At 51.1% G+C, this 16,908-nt stretch overlaps 1 protein-coding gene across 1 annotated transcript; it reads left to right on the forward strand.

Annotated features, from left to right (window-relative positions):
• The first annotated feature begins 209 nt into the window (after positions 1-209).
• On the forward strand, positions 210-11,011 carry ARMC12 (armadillo repeat containing 12). Its single transcript, XM_047794423.1, is given in 7 exon segments — positions 210-2,934; positions 2,937-2,984; positions 4,053-4,198; positions 4,413-4,547; positions 8,897-9,070; positions 9,210-9,281; positions 10,667-11,011. Coding segments are annotated over 7 exon segments (1,092 nt in total). The 5' UTR covers positions 210-2,747; the 3' UTR covers positions 10,997-11,011.
• The last annotated feature ends 5,897 nt before the right edge of the window (positions 11,012-16,908 follow it).

Below are 16,908 nucleotides of genomic sequence, written 5' to 3' on the forward strand. Positions count from 1 at the left end.
TAGGGGTGTGCTTGTCTTTTGTAGATAATCTAGGTCCTTGTGTTTTGTCTGTATTCACGGGCCATCCTTGTGCAGTTAGATGAGCCACAAGAATAGGGCTGCTACTTTTATTTTTTTATTTTTTAGTTTTTTGCGTTTTAGGGCCGCACCCACAGCATATGGAGGTTCTCAGGCTAGGGGTCCAATCAGAGCTGTAGCCACTGGCCTATGCCACAGCCCACAGCAATGCTGGATCCTTAACCCACTGATCAAGGCCAGGGATCAAACCTGAGTCCTCATGGATGCTTAGTCGGGTTCTTTAACCACTGAGCCACGACAGGAACTCCTAGGGCTGCTACTTATAAACTGGAAGGAGACTCTGAGGATAAGAGTGGAAGAGAATCAGTGTAATGGAAGAGAAAGACATCTCTCATGGTAGTCAGCTGTCACAGGGCCCACATGCTAGTGGGCGGCCACCTCAGGGTCAACCCTGCAACCTTCTGTTCCCCATCCTTACTTTCTGACCTCTGGAGTTTCTTTGGTCTCCTGGCTGGCTTGCCAATTGTTGGGCTGCACTCAGCACTCCTAATAGCCTTGCGGTTGCCCAGCCTTGAGACGGAAGAGTCTGGAGACAGCAACAGAGATGTCATGGTTTATGGGACAGGGGAACTTAAGCAAAAGGCCCTGGAGCAACACCCCACCATTTATGGCAGGCAGGCAGGCCGTGGTAAGGAGGCCACCATTTACAGGGGCAACTGACATCAGGTTGGCTCATCAGTTACCATGGAAACCAGCAGCTGAGGCATGTCCCTCACAGCCCCTCAGATTAACAGCCATCACGAGGGCAGGTGTTTGCCTTTAATAAACTTGCAGGTAGAGCCATTCTGGCCTAGGGATTTTTTTGGGGAGGCGGGGGAGCTGTCCCTGCAGCATGTGGAAGTTCCCCGACCAGGAATTGAACCTGAACCACAGTAGTGACCCGATGAGCCACTGTCGTAACTACTGGGTCCTTAACCTGATGCACCACAAGGGAACTCCTGGCCTAGGGATTAGATTAATCACTAGCTGGGGCAGGAGGCAAACACATTCATGTGAATAGGGTGCAGGTGAAACAAGGACTGGTCGGTCAGGGCATGTACAAAGAGCAAGAGAGCAGCCATCTTGAATGGCCTGAGCGTAATCCACCTTGGGGCTGGGTAGAGTGCTAGGAATGACCCTTGAGGGGGTGCTGAGGATAGAAGAGAGGAAAGTGAAAGGCCCCCTGGGAGTGTTACCTGCAGCCTGGGGTGAGATGGACTAAGGCTCTGAGTGGCCAGACCTGGCTGGCTGCAGCATCCTTGCGAATACTGCTCCCTATTGCCCCACTCCCTTCAAGCCCAAGTAGCCCGGGGCCCAGAGCCTTCCAGCAGGAGCTCAAAGCGAGGCAGGTGAAGCGCTATTCTGGTGCAGCCACACTCACTGCTGGCTCTGTGCCTGAGCCTGGCCTGGCTTCTCTCTGTTCTGTACCAGAAGGTGAAGCCAGAGGGTGTGGGGACATGGGAGGCAGTTGGGGGAAGAGGCAAGAAGGGTCTGGTCTCATCTCCTCCATCCTAGTGGGGAAGACTGAGTCCTCCGAAGTTTCATTCTTATCCTCCAGGGAAGTAGCGTTTTCAAACCTCAACCCCCCCGTGTGTATGTTGTTGGGGTGGGGTGGGGATGGTAATCCCAGATCTTGACCTCATGGTTTAATGGCACTGATTACCCCAATTTTGTTTTCTTTTTAGGCCACCCCACGATATAGGGAGTTCCCAGGCCAGGGATCAGATCCAAGCCGCAGTCATGACCTAAGCCACAACTGTGGCAACGCCAGATCCTTAACCCACCGTGCTAGGCCAGTGATCGAACCTGCATCCCAGCACTCCCAAGACACCACCAATCCCGTTGTACCACAACAGGAACTCCAGATCTACCCCGATTTTAATCCTGGAGTTTTAGAAAGCTAAATCTGAATCCCCTCAGGTTACAAATGCAGAAACTGAGACCCAGGCAAGGACAGTCCCCTCCTCTTCCAGTGTCTCACGGTTAAATGGGTCCCGAGCCCCTGTATCCACATTCTCTGACATTCTATCCTCAAGTCCTCAAAGAATGACAGACGTCATAACTTGAGCATCTGCTAAGTGCGGGACTCTGTGCTGAATGTTGCAGATGCAAAGGCAACTGCCCTGAAGAGCGTTTGGTCAACAGGTAGATGGTCACTAGAGGGGAGCAGGCAGGTGCTGGAAGAGGACGGATTTATCTCAAGACTGCAAAACTTTGAAGGCACTCGCATCCTTTTCATCCTCCATTGGAAGGGGGACCCTCCCTGCAGAAATACCCCAAGGGCCAGAAGTGGGTCTGTGATGAAGAGATCAAAGGAAGGGGCCAGGGAAGAGGGCTGCCAGTGGGCACACCGCCCCCCCCCAACAACTTCCAGAGGCCCAAACCCAGAAATCGGGCCTCTGCTGCCATCTAATGGAGGAAAGGCGGCCTCTGGAGCTGCCCAGGGGCCCCACCAACCTGGCTCCCCTCCCCCCAGACCTTTTATTCCCCTGGAGTCTTGAGCTTTGTTTTCTACAGCCTCCAAAGCTCCCTGGCTGCCCTGTTTTCCGGCCACCTCCCTCCATCCCACCATCTCCCCAGTTTCCTTTGTTGCCCAGGTTCTGATTCTGGTACCCCTTGGTTCTTGGCCCCACTAGAGTTCCGGTTCTGGAAGGTCTTTGCCAGGTGCCTCGGGCCCGCTCCCGCCGGGCATGAGTATCCTCCAGCGCCTGAGGCAAATGGACATCCGCAAAGGTGTAGTGAGCCTGGCCACGGGCGCCGGGGCCATCTACCTGCTCTACAAGGCCATCCGGGCCGGCATGAGGTGTAAACCACCCCTCTGCAGTGCCTCGCCTATCTGCATAGCCCGTAAGTGTCCCCACCCTGGGGAGAGGGCTCTGCTCAGGGGGTACCTACTCCCCAAGCCTCCGGTGTAGGAGGGCCCAAAGGTGGCTCCTCCAAGTCCCTCTCTCTCCTCTTTCCCTTCTCCATCTTCCCCAGACCCACCCTAGGGATGCTGGCTCAGGGCCCTGGATAGAGGATGGCACTCAAGCGAGTCATCTGGCAGATTTTTCTTTTTTGGCTGCCCTGGGGCATATGGAGTTCCCAGGTCAGTGATCAGATCCAAGCCACAGCCTCTGACCTAAGCTACAGCTATAGCACTGTGCCAGGCTGGGGATCGAACCTTTGTCCCAGTACTTCCAAGATGCCACCCATCCCATTGTGCCACAGCAGGAACTCCCTGGCAGGTTTCTAAATTCTACATTCCCCCTAGAACCCAGGATGCTACTGCATGGAAACTTAGCACCTGTGTCTCTTCACACAGGAAAATTGAGGGACCTACATGCCCAGCACTTCCACTAGCCCATATGACAACTTGGGGCAAAGTAGAGAAATGAATCCCTTCTGGAATTCCCATCGTGGCTCAGTGGTTAACGAATCTGACTGGGAACCGTGTGGTTGTGGGTTCAATCTGTGGCCTTGCTCAGTGGGCTAAGGATCTGGTGTTGCCTTGAGCTGTGGTGTAGGTTGCAGACGCGGCGCGGATCCTGCGTGGCTGTGGCTCTGGTGTAGGCTGGCAGCTATGGCTCCAATTCGACCCCTAGCCTGGGAACCTTCATATGCCGTGGGAGCGGCCCAAGAAATGGCAAAAAGACAAAAAAAAAAAAGAAAGAAATGAATTCCTTCTGTAAGACTTTTTATTGCCATCTGCTAGAGTAACACTGCCATATATGGGTGACCATGACCATGACATATTATTGCCATATGCCAGAAAGTTGTTCTAGTAAACAAATTTTTTTTGTTTACGATATGAACAGTACAGCCTTAGATGTGGTGCCCTTGTGCAGTACACACCCTGTTCAACTGTATGCAGTGGTCCTGCCTTGGGCAAGAAGGCTTCTCTTCAGAAAAGGCAAGGCTGCCTTGTTCCCCGGGGCCCTCTCCCCTGCTTCCCAACCCCATTCTTTCATCAGTTCTGAGTCCACAGCCTGAACTGGGCTCCGGTGGCTGTCTAGGCCTGGCAATCGAGCGAGAGCGGCACGGGCGGGACTCAGGTGAGCTCCGGAGGCTCCTCACCTCTTTGGAGTGCAAACAGGATGAGTACGCCAAGAGCATGATCCTGCACAGTATCACGCGCTGTGTGTACTTGCTGGAGTCCGAGGTGAGGGAGAGGAAGCAGGAGGTTTCTCTGAGCTGGCCTGGCCCCGGGTGTCCCCCTGTCCCCTTGACTAGCCAGACTGGGTCCTGGCACCTGTCTCTCTGGTTGATGGTGGGAGGGGTTGTGTTGAGGGGTCTTGGTGACATGGGTGGGGGGAGGGCACGGGACCAGGACACCCGCTTCTCCTGCCTCTCCCCTCTCTCCTGGCACACGCTAGGCCTCAGCCTGTACTAATGAGGACATTGCATTGGTGGGCTCCATGCTGGATGACAAGGACAACAGTGTCAAAATCCAAGCTCTGAACACGCTTAAAGCTTTCTCTGGCATCAGAAAATTCAGGCTCAAAATCCAGGTGAGCCCAGTGATCAGTGGTGGGCAGAGCCCATGGGATGCCCATCATCCACGGGTCCTTTCGTGGGCAGTGAGTGAATGGGCATGTTCCTGAAGTTGGTTTGGGTCTGAGTTTACAACCCATACCTGTGTTTTTCCTTGGAAATACGTGGGAAAATGGTGATCCCAGGGTCATCAAAGACTTTGAATCTCAGGGTGAAGCTGAACTAGTCACCAGCAGCTATCTCTGAGCCCCCAAACAGCAGAAAGCCCTGGGGTTCCTTCTGACCCCAGCCAACACTCTTGACAGCAGTTGGATGGCCTATAATTCAGTTCAATCATGACGCTGTCTACTTGGAGCTAGTACAGATCCCACAGGTTGGGGCTCAGTCCCAGAAGGCTGTCTCCCACTGCAGATGCCACTTGCAAGTCCTAGGACTTCTGAATGACCAACCGTAAATTTGGAGGTTCGTGGGCCTCCTCCCTGCAAGGACAAGGCTTGATAATTCACTAGGACAAGGCAGAGGACTCAGGAGAAAACCTTACTCACACTTACCAGTTACCACGAGAGAGAAGGCTGAGGAGAAGCCAAATGGAAGAGATGCATAGGGCAAAGTATAGACCAACAGCCTCCCTGCCTTCTCCAGACCCACCACCTTCCTGGCACTTCAGTGTGTTCTCCAAACCCTGTCATGTAGGGGTATTTATGGAAGTTTCCTTAAGTAGGCATAATTGATTAATCACTGGCCATTGGTGATTGAACTCAATCTCTGGCCCCTCCCTTCTCCCCAGAGGTCAGGTGTGCTGCTGAAAGTTCCGACCCTCTAAGCACAGCCTGGTCTTTCTGGCCTCATGCAGAAGGAATCCAGGGGGTTGGTCTAGAGTTGCCTCTTTAGCTTAAACTCAGGGGTAATGGAAAGGGGCTTGGAGTTCCCTGGTGGCTCAGGGGATTAAGGATCTGATATCACTGCTGTGGTTCTGGTTACTGCTGTGGTGTCGGCTGGGTCCCTGGTCTGGGAATTTTTGCATGCCACGGGTACAGCTGAAAAAAAATAAACGGATAGGTAAAATACAGTTGGAAGGTTTAGGCTTTATGGTTCTGAAAGTAAGAGGTTTATATTCTATGGTTTGCGTTTTCCCTCCAACATTGAAACATTCATCCTTATTGCTATGGACTGTTGTTTCCTTCTTTTCCACCTCCGCATGCTATTCTAGTTCATGAATACCCTGCCGTTGTATCTATCCAATTGCCCATGGGTAGGCATTTAGTTGTTTCCACACTATGCCGTGAACATTCTTATACACATGTCTCTTATGGACACGAGGGGCTTTCTCTAGGGTATGGAGGGGAATGGCTGGGTGAAAGGCATACCCACCTTTTCAAGAAGGGCTGTATCAGTTTACGCCCTCCATCCATCCTGCATGAGTGTTTCTGGAGTATCGTTTCCTCCCCAACACTTGGTATTGGTATTTTCACACTTTAAATTTTTGGCACCGCGAGTTCACACTGTGGCTCAGCAGGTTAAGATCCCAACATAGTGTCCATGAGAATGCAGGTTCAGTCCCTGGCCTCGCCCATTGGGTTAAGGATCCAGCATCATGTGGCTCAGATCCCGAGTTCCTGTAGCTGTGGAGTAGGCCAATTCCACCCCTAGCCCAGGAACTTCCATATGCCTCAGGCGCAGCCATTAAAAACAAACAAGCAGGGGGAGTTCCATCGTGGCACAGTGGTTAACGAATCTGACTAGGAACCATGAGGTTGCGGGTTTGGTCCCTGCCCTTGCTCAGTGGGTTAACGATCCGGCGTTGCCCTGAGCTGTGGTGTAGGTTGCAGACGCGGCTCGGATCCCGCGTTGCTGTGGCTCTGGCGTAGGCGGGTGGCTACAGCTCCGATTCGACCCCTAGCCTGGGAACCTCCATATGCCGCGGGAGCGGCCCAAGAAATAGCAAAAAGACAAAAAAAAAAAAAAAGAAAAAGAAAAATAAACCCTTGTTTGGGGAAAAAAGTGTCTAGATCTCCACTTGCCAGCTGCCTCTACTTCAGCCCTCAGCTCTGTCAGTTGCTCTCAGGCTGTGATTCTCAAGCAGATCAGAATTGCCTGGAAAGCTGATTAAAAATAAAGGCATTAAGGAGTTCCCGATGTGGTGCGGCAGAAACAAATCCAACTAGGAAACATGAGGTTGCAGGTTCAATCCCTGGCCTTGCTCATTGGGTTAAGGATCCGGTGTTGCCATGAGCCCGGGGTGTAGGTCGCAGGTGCCATTTGGATCTGGTGTTGCTGTGGCTGTGGTGTATGTAGGCCAGCAGTTGTAGCTCTGATTAGACCCCTAGCCTGGGAACCTCCATATGCTGTGGGTGCAGCCCTAAAAAGCAAATAATAATAATAATAATAGATAAATAAATAAAAGCATTACACCCAGAGAGTCCAGTTCAACAGGGAGGCTGTGTTTTTCACAAGCCCACCGCCCACCCCCACCAAAGATGCTGTTGCAGGTGCCCTGGGCACCACTGTTCCCTTTCCCCAGGGTCTGTGTCATGAGGACCAGACCCCATTTTCTTCGCTCTGGATGAAAGCAGCCACTCCCTGGCCTCAGCTTCCACCTAGATGTGCTCTCCTGTGTCTCTATCCGTAGCCTGGGGGCTCCCTTGACATCCAGACCTTTGGCCAGCTGCTGCACCTAGATGGCCCTCTAACTCAGCATGTCCAAAATGGAGCTCGCCCTCTCCCTGAGTCAGACCACCCTCTTGAGAGGGATCGGATCCCATCAGTCCCCTGCTAGGTCTTCGTCAGGACTCTCATCAGAGAGTGCATGATCATGGAGATCCCTGGTGGTCTCGTGGTTAGGACTTGGTGCTTTCACAGCCGTGGCCTGAGTTCAACCCCTGGTCTGGGAACTGGGATCCCACCTCAAGCCCCGCGTGCACACCATGGCCAAAAAAGAAATCGCAGGATCAGCTCCACTTCCTTGCCCCAACCCCAGCCATTTCCACTCCATGTTTCATGGTCTTGCCCTCTCCGGCTCTTGTACCTGCTGTTCTCTCTGCCTGAGACCTCACCCCAGATTTGCTGACTCCTACCTGTCTCAGGAGACAGCGAGGGGTGGGGGCAGGGAGAAGCAGGGGACTGAGGGGAATGCCCTGCCCCCCACTCCAGGATTCTTGTTTCCTTCATACATGGCTCACAAAGGTACAGTTTGTAAAGGTACCTGCCTCTGGCAATAAGGCCCACACGTCTCGCATCTCAGAAGCCAAGGTCCCTTTATTCAACAAATGGATCTTGAACAGTTTGTGTTCAGCACTGGAGATAGAGCAGTGAACAGAATGGGAAAGATCCCTTTTCCAGTGAGACTTATTTTCTATCAGGGCGAGGCAGGCAATACACATGAGTGAAATGTACAGTGTGTTTCACGTGGTGAGTGCTATGGAGAAAAACAAAGCGTGTAAATAAGGCTGGCACAGGGGGTAGAGTTGCAGTTTCAAAGGAGGAAATCTCTGGGACCTAGGGCCTGATAAAGAGTTCATCAAGGAAGTTCCCTGGTGGCTCACTGGTGTTGTCACTGCAGTGGTTCAGATTCACTCCCTGGCCTGGGAACTTCCACATGCCGTGGGCTTGGCCGGAAAAAAAAAAAGAAAGGTCATAGAAAGGACACCAAAAGCACAATCTACAGAAGAAAAAAATTGATAAATTAGACTTCATCAAAAATTTTAAATATTTGCTTTGTGAAAGACCCTTTTAAGAGGATAAAAAGACAAGCTGCAGTTTGGAAGAAAATAGTTGCAAACCACATATCTGACAAAGGACTGCTCTAGATTATCTAAAAAGATCTCAAAACTGAAAAGTTAAAAAAAATTAGGAAATGAGTCCAAGACCTGCAAATATACAAACTACAAATAAGCCCATGAAAACATGTTTAACGTCACTAGCCACTTACAGATATGCAAATTTAAGACCACATTGAGCTATTACTATACACCTATTAGACGACTTAAAATTAGTGACAATACCAAATGCTGGTGAAGATGTAGAGAAACTGGATGTCGTATGTTGCTGGCAGGAATGTAAAATGGCACAGTGGCCACTCTGGAAAATAGCTTAGCAGTTTCCTTTTTATTTTTATTTATTTAAATTTTTTTTTCCATTTCTTGGACCGCTCCAATGGCACATGGAGGTTCCCAGTCTAGGGGTCTAATCGGAGCTGTAGCCATGCTACAGCAACGCCAGATCCTTAACCCACTGAGCGAGGCCAGGGATCGAACTCGCAACCTCATGGTTCCTAGTCGGATGTGTTAACCACTGCGCCACAATGGGAACTCCTGGGATAATGTGGAGGATTGCCATGCAAAAGTAGAAACCCCCTCTCCCTCCCTAGGAACACTCCATCAAGGTGCTGGAACTGATCTCCACCATCTGGGACTCGGAGCTGCACATCTCCGGCCTCAGACTCCTCAACAACCTCCCACTGCCTGACTTCGTGCATCCACAGCTGCGACGTGTGATGCCCGCCTTGATGGAGATCCTGCAGTCGGACTATATCCTGGCACAGGTGCCTGAGGACAGGACCCAGGCCCTGTCCTCCTGACCAGCCCTGGCACAGCAGCGGAGAGAGGAGCTGAGACTTGTGTCTTGCCCGCTCAGGCCCAGACTCACCTGCCTTCTCATGCTCGACTCTTTCCTTTATTCAGGTGCAAGCCGTACGATTGCTGAGCAACCTGGCACAGAAGAATGACCTTCTCTATGATATTCTCAACTGCCAGGTGAGAAAGGAACTGAAGACAGGCAGTCGGATGCTAGCTCAGATGTCAGGAAAGGAAGCATCATGGATTCTTCAGACAAACTTAGCAAACAGCCCTGACAAGATTATTTTGTTCCTCTTTCTGCCTCTGCACTAGATACACTGCGAACTATGGCCTCTTCTGTCCTCCCAACAGAATCAGATTCTCCTTCGAGGGGCTTTTTGAACTCAGAGTCAGAAGCACGGGTGACAAAACAGAACTTAATGTAGGCATTTTAGTGTTAGAGAAAAATTATTTATAATCAAAACAATTATTAGGAATAGACAGGGTCACTGTGTAAAAATTAATAGTTTGGAAGGCTAAAGCAACCCTAAACTTATAGGAACATAATAACATAATCTCAAAATATATACGGCAAAACTCGATAGAATGACAGGGAAGTCGTGTCTCTTTTTTTCAGTTTTATTGAGGTATAATTGATAGATGAATCTGTAGGGTGTTTAAAACGTACGTCGTGGTGAGCTGGTAAACACTGTGAAAGGATTCCCATCACTGGTTCATTAACACACACATCACCTTGTATGTTTATTTATCTTTGGTGAGAACAGCTAAGTTCTGCTCTGTTAGCAAATTTCAATTATATAATCAGTGCTATCAACTATAGTCACCATGCTTTTCGTTAGATCCTCAGACCTCATTCATCTTTTAGGGTAAAGTATGTCCCCTTTTCCTAACCTCCCCCTATATCCCTGACCCCCCCTCCCCAGCCCCTGACAACTGCTTTTCTACTCTAAGAGTTTGACTTTTTTTTGAAGTACCACATATAAGTGATAATGACGCACTATTTGTCTTGGTCTGGTTTATCTCACTTAGCGTAATGTCCTCAGGGTCCACCCCTATTGTCGTAATTGGCAGGATTTCCTTCTTTTTCATAGCTGAATAATTATAAGGAAAAGTGGACACATCTATCACCATGGTGGAAGATCTGGGAGAGTTTAACTATTCTTTCAGCAACTAATAGATAAACACCTAAAACTCCTAAGGTTATACTTGCTTCGAATCACACAAACTTGAGCCATTAGACGTAGCCAGAACACACTACAACCAGTAAATGCACATTCCGCTCAAGGACACAGAATCTAAAAGTTCACCACAGGCTCAACTGTAAAGTTTGTCTCAACCAATTTCCCGCGTCAATATTATGATCTATCGCTCAGGGTTTAGGACCACAATGAAGTGATGTTAGAGAATGATAATGAAAGGAAAATGAGAAGAAAAAAAAAATCCCTGTATGGTTCAATCTGGAACTTAGGCGTGTTGGCGAGCTGAGGCAATAGGAAGGTGGAAGACTAACTTTAGGACTTGCCTTGGGTTTCGTTCCCATCCTCTCTTCATCCCCGTCACAGGTGCACTCCAACTTCCTGAACCTGTTCCAGTCCACCCAGCCTGGGAGTCTTCTGTTCGAGGTGTTGGTGTTTGCAGAGCGGCTGAGTGAGGGCCGGAGTTCACCCCACTACCGCGCCGTGAAGTGGCATTACAACCAGCAGTCTCTGCATGAAGCTCTCTTTGGGGATGATTCGCGACTGGCAGACCGGCTGCTCGCCCTGGTCATCCACCCTGAGGAGGACGTGCAGATCCAGGCCTGCAAGGTCATAGTCAGCCTGCAGTGCCCCCAGGATGTGGGGGTCCGGCCCTCCTGCCCGCCCAGTCATTCCTGCTTTAATCCCGGGGAATAAAGTCATGAGAGCCCATCGCTGACTATGGGAGAGGAGCTTGAAGGGCAGAGGCTGTCTGGGGCCTTCCAGGGCTGGGTGTAGATTTCATCCATCCCAGAGCAGGGTGAAGCAGGAGTATATCTCCCCAGATATCTTCCCAAACACGCTCCGTTCTTCGCTTGCTGCTTTTCAAATCTGAGCATGGAGCCAGCGCTTCCAGGCAGAAGGCAGGTTTGGGGACTGAGGCCAGAGATGCTCAGCAGGAGACAGAAGCACCAATGGCTCAGGATCAATGAGTAATCAGCGCTGTGCTGAGCTCCGCCACAGTAACTACCACCTCCAAATCCTAGAGGCTTAAAAATGACCATGGTAGGAGTTCCCGCTGTGGCACAGTGGGTTAATGATCCAGCTTGTCTCCGTGGTGTTTTGGGTTCAGTCCCCAGCCTGGCACTGTGGGTTAAGGATCTGGAGAGGCCACATGGATTCAATCCCTGGCTTGGGAACTTTCATATGCTGCAGGTGTAACCTAACCGGGAAAAGGAAAAAAAAAAAATGACCAAAGTTATGTTTTTCTCACTACATGCTCCTGGCAGGTCAGCTGGGGGAGGGTGAAGGAGCAGGAAAAGTGACTTGCCCACAGTCACATGACTGGTGTGGGGCAGAAATAGGATTAGGACTTCCTAATTTCACAGGGCTCTTTGTCTTATTCCTTGGCTGGAGCCCCGTGAGAGTGGACTGTGGGTTCTAAGCCAGAAGCTGTGGCAGTTGAGAAAGACCTCAATGCTTTTGGATTTCAGGGGCCAGTTTTGGACTCAACTACTTCAGTCACTTTGTCCCCACTGTATTCCTGACCCAGGACCTCATCAGCTGAGTGGGTGGGTGGTGGGTGGAGGGTTGATGATCAGGATGGGCCATTGGTGCCACTGTTTCCCCAAGCTTGTTTTGTCCCCGCCGTGTGGACAGTGAGCAGGTATGAGTCACCAGCTCTCGTCTGAGTTCGGAACAGACTATTCCTTCCTGCTACTTGGATATGCCACAGTCACCCCAGTGGGACTTGTCAAAAGCCATCATCATCCTACCCACCCCTCAGCCAGCTCCCCACGCTCCTATGTCACCTGCTAGGTCCTGGGGATCACCTTAACTTCTCCCTACCACCACCAACCAGCCATTTCCAACATCCCACATCTGCCCAATTCTCCCATTTCCGTTGCTACACTGACCCCCACTCTAGGACTTTTTTTTTTTTTTTGGCTTTTGTTCTCTTAGGGCCGCACCTGGAGCGTATAGAGGTTGCCAGGCTAGGGGCTGAATCGGAGCTGTAGCCGCTGGCCCACACCACAGCCGCAGCAGCTCAGGATCCGAGCCTCATCGGTGACCTATACCACAGCTCAAGGTAAAGCCAGATGCTTAACCCACTGAGCAAGGCCAAGGATCAAACTCGAGCCTTCATGGATACTAGCTGGGTTCATTAACCACTGAGCCACAACAGGAACTCCTATGACTCTTTTTAAACTTAAAAAAATATATATAGTTGATGTACCATGTTGTGTCAATTTCTGCTGTTCAGCAAAGTGACCCAGTCATATGTACATATATATATGCATTCTTTTTCTGATATTATCTTCCATCATATTCTATCACAAGAGACTGGATATAGTTCCCTGTGCTGTACAGTAGGACCTCATTGCTTATCCATTCTAAATGCAATAGTTTGCATCCACTAACCCCACATTCTCAGTCCATCCCTCTTCTTCCCCCTTGGCAACCACAAGTCTGTTTTCCATGTCTGAGTCTCCTTCTGTTTTGTAGATAAAACAGAACATTTCTGTCATTTTGTTTTGTTTTCTTTTTACAGCCGTACCTGCACCATATGGAGGTTCCCAGGCTAGGGGTCTAATCGGAGCTGCAGCTGCAGGCCTGCACCACAGCTGTGGACATGGCCAAAAAAATAAAGCAGATTGAATTTTGTCCTTGAAGATATGGTTACTGGAGGCCCCCCCCTTTTATTGTCTTTTGTCTCTTTAGGGCTACACCTGCCACGTATGGAGGTTCCCAGGCTAGGGGTTCAACTGGAGCTGGAGCTGCCGGCCTATGCCACAGCCACAGCAACGCCAGATCCGAGCCGTGTCTGCGACCCACACCACAGCTCATGGCAACGCCGGATCCTTAACCCACTGTGGAGCCCTTTTTTATATGATAGCACCTCATGAATTAGCTTTGCATTTAAAGCCCTTCACAATTTGTTCATCCTGCCTGCCACTAGCAGGCCTAATGCTTCTGAGCTTTTTTTTTTTTTTCTTTTTACGGCCCCACCTGCAGCATATGGAAGTTCCCAGGCTAGGGGTTGAATTGGAGCTGCAGCTGCGGCAGAGCCCGATACTTAATGCATTGAGCGAGACCAAGATTGAACCTGAATCCTCAAGGAGACTATGTCAGGTTCTTAAGCTGCTGAACCACAATGGGAACTCTTCCTCTTTGCAATTTAAAACATCAATAAGCATTGTTATCCTAGGTTCAGTCAAGCTATGCTTTCAGTCAAGCTGCATTGGCCAAGGTTGCAGTCAGCCCACGACTTGACCAGGGCTGGAGCATGATATCCAGGACGGCTTATTTATGTGGCTGGCACGTTGGTGCTGGCAGTTGGCCAGAAGCCTGAGTTTCTCTGCATGTGGGCATCTCCACAGAGATGCTTGAGCATCCTCCGGACATAGCAGTTGGCTTCTCCTAGAGTGACTCCCTTCTAACAAATAGAATGTGGTGGAAGTGATACTGTATGCCTTCTGATGTTAGGTCAGAAAAGGCACTGCCGCTTTTGCCTTTCTCACTTGGATGATTCTCTCTGGTGAATGATTCATTCAGTCCTCCGGAGTTCCTGCTGTAGCACAACGGGATCAGGGGTGTCACTGCAGCTCCAGGGCCCAGGTGCAATCCCCACCCAGCACAGTGGGATAAAAGAACTCCATATGCAACAGGGCAGCCAAAAAAAGAAAGAAAAAAGGAGCACGTTGTGCTCTGGGAAAATCAGCAAACAGGTCTTCAGGTAGATATTTTCAGGAGAAGATTATGAGCCCAATCCTTGCTGCATCTCATATCTAGAAAAGCACTAAAATCCTTCACGGTGATGTCTGCTCCTTGTGACTGAGCAGCAACCTTCTGCAAAATGTGTGCGTGATTGCATGCACCTCCCCCTTAACTAAATCACAGATATGCTGATTTCCCCACTGCCTCTTTGGAACAGTTCCTCAGAGCTCTGAAATGCTGTCCCCAGCACCTCCCTGGCCCCCCCTCGCCGCTATAGCCCTCATTTTGTCCCCAGTAAAACTTAACTCACAATTCTCACGTGGTGCATTTTTTTTTTTCAGTCGATAATACGTATGGAAGCCTGTAGGGCCCCTAAAATCCATCATCTGGCCTGTGCAAGCTTGAGACAGGCTCTCAAAGGGTGCCTTTCCTTCCATCCTGGGAGCCTCTTGAGGGCTCGACAGGGTTTCTGCTGCTTTTGATCTGCCGCCACCCCAGGGCAGCCTGAGACCATAAATTTGCTCACTCTCCACCCCCAACCGAGGGTGGGGAAATGGGGCGGCAGGTCACGTGGCAGTGAAGGGGTTTATCCCCGCCTTGCAGAGCCTTTCCTGGGACCTCAGCCACCCAAGCCCATGGCCACAGCCCTTGCGCTTCTCATCGGTGTCCTGCTCCCCTGCTGGGGTTCATTCCCACAGTTTAAAAAAGGCTTTACAAAGGTGAGCCAAGAGAGCTTTTTGAATCTTCCACTCTAGCAGAGGATGATGGCATCATAGTCTAGCCAGAAGGTGCCAGTTGGGTTTGGAGAGAGAAGTAGGGGCTGGGGTGGGGTGGGGGAAATCCCCCCAAAATTGGGGCTTATTTTTCTGGAAGCTTGATGTGTTCCCCAAAGTACTTGAAAGCCTGCTTCACCTTCCTGGTGGCTCTGGAGGTGAAAGAAATTGGCCCTATAACTATCACTATCCCCTCCCTACCCCCACCCAGAGCCCTCCTCCCGGGGTGGGGTGGGGTGGGGGGAGCCACACCTTACCTACCTGCCCTCGTGTCCCCCTCTCCCTGCCCTTTTGGGCACAATGACTCTTTCCTTCCCCGTCTTTCTTTCCACCCCTTCCTCTCTCCACACCCCCCCATTAACTTGTGATCTGGAGTGTTTGCTCCCCCAACACGGGTCACCCTCTAGGACCCGCAGAGGTGAGGGGCGCCCCCAGGAAAGGAGAGGCAAGGGAAAAGTTCTAAACCCCCACCCTTCCTCTCCCTTGCTCCTCTGAGTGCTGCTGGGGGTGGAAAATGCCAGTGACCATCTCAGGGCTTCTCTTTCTGGACCCCTGGGGCTTTGGCAATATCAGGGGCCCTCCCCCAACCGCCCCCCCCCCCGCCACCGCCAGAGGGCTGGTGACTTAGGGCTCGTCCTCACAGCCAAATGGGGCTAGGTGCTCCCACCACTCTGAATGCTACAGTGACTGCTGTCTCATCAACTTGGACCTCGGTGGTGCCTTCTGTGCCCCTAGGGCCAGAATGACCATGACGTGCTTGCCCCAGGTGAGACTCTGGGTGGGGCAGCCTCTTCTGGCTTGTAGGGTGGGGACGGTTATGAAAACCCACACGAGGAGTTCCCGCTGTGGCTCATCGGGTTAAGAACCTGACTAGTATCTGTGAGGATCTGGGTTCCATCCCTGGCCTCGCTCAGTGGGTTAAGGTTCTGGTGTTGCCATGAGCTGTGGTGTGGGTCGCAAATGTGGCTTAGATCTCGGATCCTGTGTTGCTGTGGCTGTGGTGTAGGCCGGCAGCTGCAGCTCCAGTTCGACCCCCTAGCCTGGAAACTTCCATATGCCTCACCTGCAGCCCTAAAAAAAACCAAACCAAAACAACCCCACGTGACTGCACCTGCTCTTTGTCCCCTTCTCCACCAGACAAACTCCTACTTGTCCTGCAATACAAGACTAGCCACCTCCTCTGGGAAGCCTTCTTTCTCTCCTCAGCGATCCCACACCCTTGGCTCATACCCTCAGCAGAGCTTGTGTCCCCCTGACTTGCCCTGCCCCTTGGCTGCCTCCACCACTGGTCAGAGCTCTGCAAGGACAGGACTGTGGCATCTTCACCTTTGAACCCCCTATTCCCTGCCCATGGTAGTTGCTCAACAAATGTTTGTTGAATGAATATGTCTACCTTAACATCACTGCAGCAAAGCAGGCAGCCCCCCTCGCCTCCCAGGCGCAAGGACCTAATTTCTTGAGAGGAGCTTGGCGCTGCGGTGGCAGGACCACAGTTTGGGGACTGGACCTGAGTTTAAACTCTGGCTTTTTGACCCCCCTGTCTTTGTGACCTCAGACAGACCACTTCTGCTCTCTGAGCCTCAGCTTCCTCATCTGTCGAATGGGACTAAAGTACCCACCGCCTGAGCTGTTGGGAGGAATGCGTGGTCTCGGCAGTGACAGCGCTCAGGGGAGCGTGGTCGTTATTAGCTGGTGAAAAGATAGGGAGCAGAACACACAGTCCGTGTGAGTTCTTGCTTGTTCTTTCTTGCCTTTTCACCTCTGGCCCGGGGCCCAGGCCTTCCTGGGAGGATGGGCAGCCTCCGTGTCCCTGTCTGGGGAGCTGCCAAGGCCCAGGGAACCAGCCAGGCCCCTCCTGTGGCCGAACTCTGCGGCTGATGTGGCCAGAGGGGCTTTTCATTATGAGCATTTGATCTACTTGATTTTGTTTAATCCTTGCCATAACTGACGGGGTTACTATTATTATCCGCATTTGACATATACAGAAACTGAGACAAAGACGCTGGCCTAAGGTCACATTAGCTGTCAAGCCGAACAGCTCTCCGGCTCATCCCATCATTGTGGAATGAGCCTCATTCATCATTGTGCTCTTGCTCCTGCTCCCTAAGAAGTTTAAACCCCTTCTTCCCTGCATCTTGG

The sequence above is a fragment of the Phacochoerus africanus genome, chromosome 9, assembly GCF_016906955.1.
Source record: "Phacochoerus africanus isolate WHEZ1 chromosome 9, ROS_Pafr_v1, whole genome shotgun sequence".
Lineage (NCBI taxonomy): Eukaryota > Metazoa > Chordata > Mammalia > Artiodactyla > Suidae > Phacochoerus > Phacochoerus africanus.